At 41.3% G+C, this 7,890-nt stretch overlaps 1 protein-coding gene across 1 annotated transcript; it reads right to left on the bottom strand.

The window, feature by feature from the left end:
• Window positions 1-3,264: 3,264 nt before the first annotated feature.
• On the bottom strand, window positions 3,265-4,503 carry LOC131221857 (DExH-box ATP-dependent RNA helicase DExH12-like). Its single transcript, XM_058217153.1, has one exon. The coding sequence runs from the start codon at window positions 4,486-4,488 to the stop codon at window positions 3,739-3,741; it is 750 nt and encodes a 249-aa protein (XP_058073136.1). The 5' UTR covers window positions 4,489-4,503; the 3' UTR covers window positions 3,265-3,738.
• Window positions 4,504-7,890: the final 3,387 nt, after the last annotated feature.

Consider the following 7,890-nt stretch of genomic DNA (forward strand, 5'->3'; position numbering starts at 1 on the left):
AGTTGCGCACCATCAGCCCGAGTGGATAGTGAATGAATGAATGAATGCATATGCAACTCCTGCTCAATAAGTCCACATATCAATATGGTTCCTCTCTGAAAAACCATCAGGGTCTATTATATCCAAACCAGATTGTCACCCCATCGCGCGCGACAAGGTGAGTGGAAGAGACCTCACTATCCACCTACCAATATCAGGCCCGGCTCGTCAATAGTGGACTCATTCCTCGACCTAGTCAAACTCAGCCTAGCTTTGCCCCCTTCTCTCGGGTAGGTAAGGCCGCACTCCCTTCTAACCGACAACAAGATAGTGGGAGACGCGGCCTAATGGTATACGGCCCTCATGCGCTCATGCATCCAATCGGTATATACGTTAGAGCAACCTCTGGAACCAAGAGGGTTTAGAAAATTTCACTCAGGGATATCTATAGTACCCCATATAGAACAGATTTTTGGTGTCCCATCTGGCCATCCATGATATACCTGTGGAGGCTATGACCTTGATGTCACTAGAGCATTCGGTGGTCATATCATAAAAATGCGAGATGTATGAGTCATACCATCCAGTCATGCATCAAACCCGCGCGTACCGTGCGCTCATGTGGGGTAATCTCCACCTATCAAGGAGTCTCATAATAACCTACCCAATGACATATACAATGGTCAACCACATCTCATAACAAATAAGTAGATGATGCGTATGGGCTTGTATCATCATGCTATGCTATCACATACTCATAATCGGTATCGACAACCGGCGTCGATGATTGGCCTATACAATCATCCTCAACAATCGGAATCAGTCTCGACATTCGAAATCGACCTCGACAATCAGCCTCGACAATCGGAATCAGTCTCGACAATCGAAATTGGCCTCAACAATCAGAATCGACTTCGATAATCGGAATCGGCCTAGACAATCGGCCTAGACAATTGGCCTCGAAAGTCGAAATCAACCTCGATAGTCGGAATCGGCCTCGACAATCGGAATTAGCATTGACAATCAGCCTCGACAATCAGCCTCGACAATCGAAATCGGCCTCGACAATCGGAATCGGAATCGGCCTCGACAATCAGAATTGGCCTCAACAATTGGAATCGGCTTTGACAATCGGAATCGGCCTCGATAATCAATCTCAATAATCGAAATCGGTAATCGGCCTAACAAAGGGCTTAAGGGGAAGGTCACAGTGTGGACGCCATCAATGTGGACATTTAACTAACATTGCTCTCAAGGAGTGACCTTCATAGGGCCAAATATATATAGTGGGCCCATGACCTCACACAAAGGTCTAATATACATCGCAATGGGCCTTATCATATGGGCCGAAAATATATCACAATTGGCCTTACCAAATGAGCCACAAATACATCACAATGGGCCACATACCTGGGCCTCAAATACATTACAATGGGCCACATCTCATAGGCCTAATACACATCACAATAGGCCGCATGACATGGACCTAATACATATCACAATGGGCCGCAACATTTGGGACGAAAATGCACCTCATTGGGCCTTACCAAATGGGCCGAAAATATATTACAATAGGCCTCGGCACATGGGCCATAATTACACCACATTGGGCCTCACTTGTGGGTCGCATCAATGGGCCGCACCAATGGGCCTCATAAACGTCAAGTGGGCCACACCAACGGGTCGCACCAATGGGCCTAATATACATCAAGTGGGCCGTATCATATGGGTCGCACCAATGGTCGGCATATATATACAAAACATGCATCATAGCAAGCCGCACAAATGGACGGCATAGATATACATATACATCATGGATAGCGTCCCACCGTCCCAATCCAGCGGACGGTGTGGTTATAAAAGAAATACATCAAGGTGGGTCCCACCCGAAATTTAAATCTATCACATCCTCTTTGTAATGCCATAAATGATCTCTTCCGATGGTTGGACGATATAGATAAAACACATATCATGTGGGACCCATGTCCTTGGACGGTGAGGATGAAACCCATACATCAGGGCCCCACGATGTCTGGACGATGCTGATCAAACACAAACATCAAGGTGGGGCCCCACATCCAAGATCAGGATGGACAGATGGACAGTGTGGAATAACAAATACATCATGGTGAAGTCCATGATCTCGACGGTCCATCAAGGCCGGTCCCACTCGACACACCACCCAAAAATGGATGGTGTGGAATATACAACACAAACCAATGTGGACCCACCCCCACACGTGCTATACATGTGGGTGGCCCCACGTCCTCCCAAAACAGATGGCACTACTTCAAAATCGCTGATTTACGACGGACCAAATCCGTCGTAAAACCAAATAAACGACGGACTTCGTCCGTCGCTTGGTCCGTCGCTGTTTACTGAGTCGTTTTTTATTTTCGACGGATAAAATCCGTCGTTTAATCTGCGACGGATAAGGTCCGTCGCATCATCACGACAGATATAATCTGTCGTAAAATATAAAAAATCCGTCGGTAAAATTCAAAAAATAAGTCGTCACGTAAAACATTAGCGACGGATAAGGTCCGTCGCTAATATGACAGCGACGGACCTCAAATGCGTCGTTGATTCTCAACGGTCAAAAATTAGCGACGGATCATATTAGCGACGGACCTTGAATTCGTCGTTGATTTTTAAAGTTCAGAAATTAGCGACGGATTTGGTCCGTCGCTAAAATATCTGTGAATAGCCAAAAATATTGATGAATTATTATTATTATTATTTTAATTTTGCACCTAATAGTCATTCAAAAAATAATTCACACTATTATTTGATAAGAATCCTATTCACAAAATTGGTAACAACTCAATTCAATAAAAGAGGAAATGACCCAAGTGGCCCACTCCAACAAAAATCGACTTTTAACCCTCTTTAACTAAACACTTCCCCCCCTAAACTAGGACCCATACAAAAGAAATTACCCGGAACTTCATCTGTTGGCTATGCCTTGCCTTGAATTGGCTACTTAGTATCTTCTCTTGTTCAACCTTCTTTTAAGCCCTTCCTACAGATATTACAAACAACCAGATTGAATCCAAGATAAGACTACTTTAGTCAACCCTTCATATATTACAAATAACCAGCTCAAATCCATGAAAAGTGAATAGTTTAATCAACTGAAACCATTTAACAAAATAAAAGATTAGAATTCATCCTAGCCATTAGAGGTTCAGGTAAGAGCATTTCTTAACTTCATAGCATTCACTGGGAGAGCACAATACAGTTTTTTTTTTTCACAATGAAAAATTATTCTCATCCAGAGGGAAAGAGTGAAAACAGTTATGTTCTGAAGCATCCAAAGCAAACAGTAGCAACAGATAACTTTGGTCTATGGCTGCTAAATGCTTGAGTTAACGTTGTTCCTTGTGTTAAGTTACAATCATTGAGGAAAACAGAAAGCAACATCAGAAAGTGTTTACCTGATGCAAGGGAAAAAAACCGCATGTGGAAAGAGATAATACCAGAACATAAGTGCAAAATCAGCAGATAAACAGAGGCCCACTTTGTACATCAAGCATGCCCTCATCGACCAGGATCAAAAGGCTGCCATGGCAATTGACTCACTCTCCCATCTCAACCACCTTCTGCTGCGTCTCTGACATCAATTGTAAAACTGTATTCCTGGTCACATCCTAGATACGAATCACACACAAAATACAGCATATATGACTTACTTTCCAACTTCTGCAGGAGCAGTGAAGTCAAGCTTGACTTATGCCCTCCGTTGCAGCGACACCCTCTTTATCGCCAGCAGCTGCTGGCTTTTGCTGTCACCAACCACAAGCCACCACCCCTCTTCTTGGCTTTCGGGTATCTGGGTGCATCAACTAGTCCAACCTCTGAGCGCCCCTCGCGCCCCTCACGCCCCTCAAAGTCTCGCTCAAGGGTGACCTGCAAGGTAACATTTTCCCCAGGCCTCACATCATCACTATCCAGCACCTCGTACACCATATCAATGTTAGGAAAGTGGTTGCAAAAGTGGATGATGTCCTGCAGCTGTGACTCTGATATCTGGAGCAGCTCATGCCTTTCATCATTCTCCATCTCCATCAAATCAAAGACTGTTCCAGTACTCTTCCCTGGATTTTCTTCACACCTCTTCGCCAGCTCCCTTGTGAAGTGTGGAAGTTGCAGAAGAATGGAGTCAAGCTCCCACATGCCTTGAGTCACCATCTGACTCACTTCCATCGCGAGAAGAGCTAGATTGAGCCACCCATTGCTGGAAATAACATCAACCATAGCCTGAAGCAACCTGTTAGCAGAGAGGAGAACCTCTCTCTGATCGACTGCTAGATTTCCTACCACTGTATGTCTTGAGAAGTGGGCTTGTAACAACACATTTGCCTTCTCATGCGGATCCATGCACTTGGGGTTTTCAACAGAAAACCTCTGGTGGTTGATCAATTTTCTTTTCAGCTCTTCCTCACCTGGTCGAATTGGAAGCTGAGCATATTCAGAAGCTGAAACCAAAATTTCTAGAAGATCCTTCATCTTTGTTTTCGAAGTCAGTGATGAACTGAAGCGCTCGATGGTAGTGTAACTGATGTAATAGTATGATGCAATCATGCCAAGGTTCAGAGGAGAGATACATTTCTTCTATGGCCACGCATTTACTTGCTTCCAAATCACTTATTGTGTTCTCAACGAGCTCGGAAAGGTGATCCAAAAGATGCCTATGGCTGATGCCCTGGAGATTGTAGTAGTTTGGGTTTTGGGTAAGCCTCTGGTACATGAATGTCCATGTTAAGTAGTCTACAGCATCTTGCTTGTTCTCAATAGTTCCAACAACAACTTCAGCATTCAAATTGTCATGCAGGAACTGTTGTAGATGACTTTCCACAGGCAGTGCCTCATAGACAAACTACTTGTAGTACTCTTTACAGGAAGCATGACACAGGATGACACATTTCCCAGCATTGTCCAACAAAGGTCTGCTTGCATGACCCATCATCTGCAAAAGATCAGTAATTGGATAATCAGTGTGAGCACAATATAGTTTGAAAAGATCTTTAGATGTTGGAATCAATACACAACAACGCAATGCAATCTACATTTAATGCACTAGTGTCTAACAAAATGACCAAATGAAAGTGTAGGAACTGCGAAATTCCTATTTCCCAACAAGATACACCTGCATAATCAGAAGATAGCAACAACTTGTTAGTGCTTGTAACTGCTTTCATTTATGAAACTGGATCCCTATTACCATTTGGTCCATGAAACCATACCCAAAAAAATATCTTTGATTCCCCCATCCATCCATTCAACCATCATACAGTTATATTCATAAATACATACACATAAATGTATCATACGATTATATACATATGCAGGGATGGACTTGTTTCAGACCATTCATCCAATGCACTCTACCATTATTTGGCAACAAACCAAAAAAAAAAAAAAAAAAACTTTAGAGTGAGAATGGATCTAGTGATTGCCTTTTCTGGACAATCCTACCCATTCCCGACCATCTTATCAATGAACTTTTCATTCAAGATGAGCCATTGCTAGCCTGTCTTTAGTGTCCATTTATACAAAACTGGTTAAACAGGATTGTCCAACCACTGATCTTTTTTAGAGGTCCATTCCCAATTGGACCTGCTGAACATTTGGTTAGGATATCATCTGCATATATGATGCATATGGTTAAGAAATAAAACTTTAGAGTGAGAATGGATCTGATTGAATAAAATATCAGAACAATAGAAAACAGATACATTGGAATAAAATAAACCAAGGATGAATGAGATATCGGATCAATGTGATTTTTATGTGGTGGTCCATGAAATGTGTCCTAGACTTAACAGAGTTCAGATTGATCAATTGGACTGTAATTAGGAGAACTCTAACTTATAGTGCTCTGAGAGCAATGGAGCATTTCTCCTGTATATAAGCATACACATGTTTACATGCATGCATCATGCGCACGCGCGCACATGGGTTTTGCTAACGTCCACAAATTTATGGGGATGTTAGCAATGTCCCCAATCCTTTTGAATGACATGTAAGACATCCAATCATCAATCGGGACAGTTTATTCAGTAGTTCTACTAGGAACAAGCCATGGTGCAAGAATCACGTCGATCTGATGATCTCAAGCTTTTGAATGGGGCCAATTTGTTACAACTATTTGTTGTTTAAGGGCCATAGCTCACATGGTTAGAATCATTGAACCAAAGCGCTACTTTGGAATCATAAACAGTACAAAGTGAGATCTATATAATAGATGTTTCAAGTGATGACTGGACCTATTTCGTTTTACAAAATATTGACGGTCCATTTTCCGCACTATTGAACAGATGTTTACGATCATCTTGGTGTGACTTTTGAACTATGGCTTGCCCCAAGTTTTGTGAATGAAAAGATGATTCAAATCAATGATAGGCATCCCACATAGGATTAAGAAGGTTTATGATTCCAAAACTTCTTAATCCTATGCCTTCAATTTTTTGGTACAGTCTTGGAGGTTCTGATCTTCTAGTAACGTATCCTAGTTCAATTCTTTCAAGTAGTGCTACATCATTGGATGATGCCTTGCAGACCAAGCTGGGCTCAAGCCTGGATCCTTGCTCTTGGGTTGGGCACGTCTCTTTTCCAACCAACAACGAAAGCTGCAATTCATCTTTGCATATAATAATAACAGAAACAAGGACGCAAACTATAAATAGGCAGTCAAAAACTTACTTAAGCATGGAATTCCATCTAGCCTTGTAAACTGCAGCCAATGATGTAATCATTTACTCTTTCTCTTGCCACTGAGGACCACTAACAGCAAACTCCAACTTCACAATGCCTAGAGAGAAGTTCTCAAATGAAATTTATCATAGGGAATCTACTAACAGAGAAGAATCATAAGTTTTGCAGCAGGAAGGAAAATGAAAGTTGTAACATAGCAACTTGATTAGCAAAGAACAACAAAAATTGCAGAGGAGATTGGCAAAAACTCAAACGATAAAATTAAGGATAAACAAGCTCCAAATAAAAGCAATACAAAGTATAGTTGGGAAAACAATACGGACAAAAGGAAACAGGTTTTATGGAGTTTGGCTCCAATCTCCAAGGGAACAAACAAGTACCAATGGATCTTCTTTCTTTTTCTGACTTGAACAAAAGGAGGAGAAAACCAGTTTGAAATGGATCTCAATGTTCTATGTCACGAGAAAAGCTTCCTTTCCACCAGATTGAAATGGAAACATACTATTTTGGTACTAAAGAGGGACGCATCTTTGATTTTTGATAGTGTGAAGGGAATCCAGAGTAAGGTTTGCAAACATGAAGGTGTATGGTTGCTGTGACAGCTCTGGGAGCAGTAGGATGTTTTTAGATAAATCATAGCTTCAATTAACATACAAGTATTCCCTTTACATTACCCAATACAGTGGTAAAATCAAGTCCATTTTCCCAATTCTAAAGCATATCTTAAGCTAATAATTAAAATTTGAGATCATGATAAAATCAAGTCCATTTTCCCAAGTCCATTGTTCTTCTTGTTTCCTTCTAAATCTCCCTTGGTTCATAGATAATTTTTGAGATCATGATTCAGTTCAGGAATAGTCCAGTTGACCCTTTTAGTAGCCTGAAAGAATGATGGGCTAAAAAGCGTTGGGTTTTGCAACCAACGATATTTCCAATTACCTTAAACTAAGTACCATCAGAGCTATTTAAGGACGAACTATTTCATAATACACTAGTGGTGAAAAAGTCTAAGACATCTAGCTCTTGAGAGACAACCAAGTCCATTTCTATTGTCATAATGGAATATCATATGAGTTTTAAGGTTTCAAATGCAACAGACTGAAACTAGACTACTGAAGCATTAACAGATACAAAGCCAAGATCAGAAACTTCAATACAAAGTGAAATAATGAAGACCAACTCAGATAAATGCAT

Source organism: Magnolia sinica, chromosome 12 (assembly GCF_029962835.1).
Source record: "Magnolia sinica isolate HGM2019 chromosome 12, MsV1, whole genome shotgun sequence".
In the NCBI taxonomy this organism is placed as follows: Eukaryota; Viridiplantae; Streptophyta; class Magnoliopsida; order Magnoliales; family Magnoliaceae; genus Magnolia; species Magnolia sinica.

Bases quoted from the DNA above. Each gene is read 5' to 3' on its own strand.
- LOC131221857 (XM_058217153.1), bottom strand. From the start codon at position 4,488: ATGAAGGATCTTCTAGAAATTTTGGTTTCAGCTTCTGAATATGCTCAG.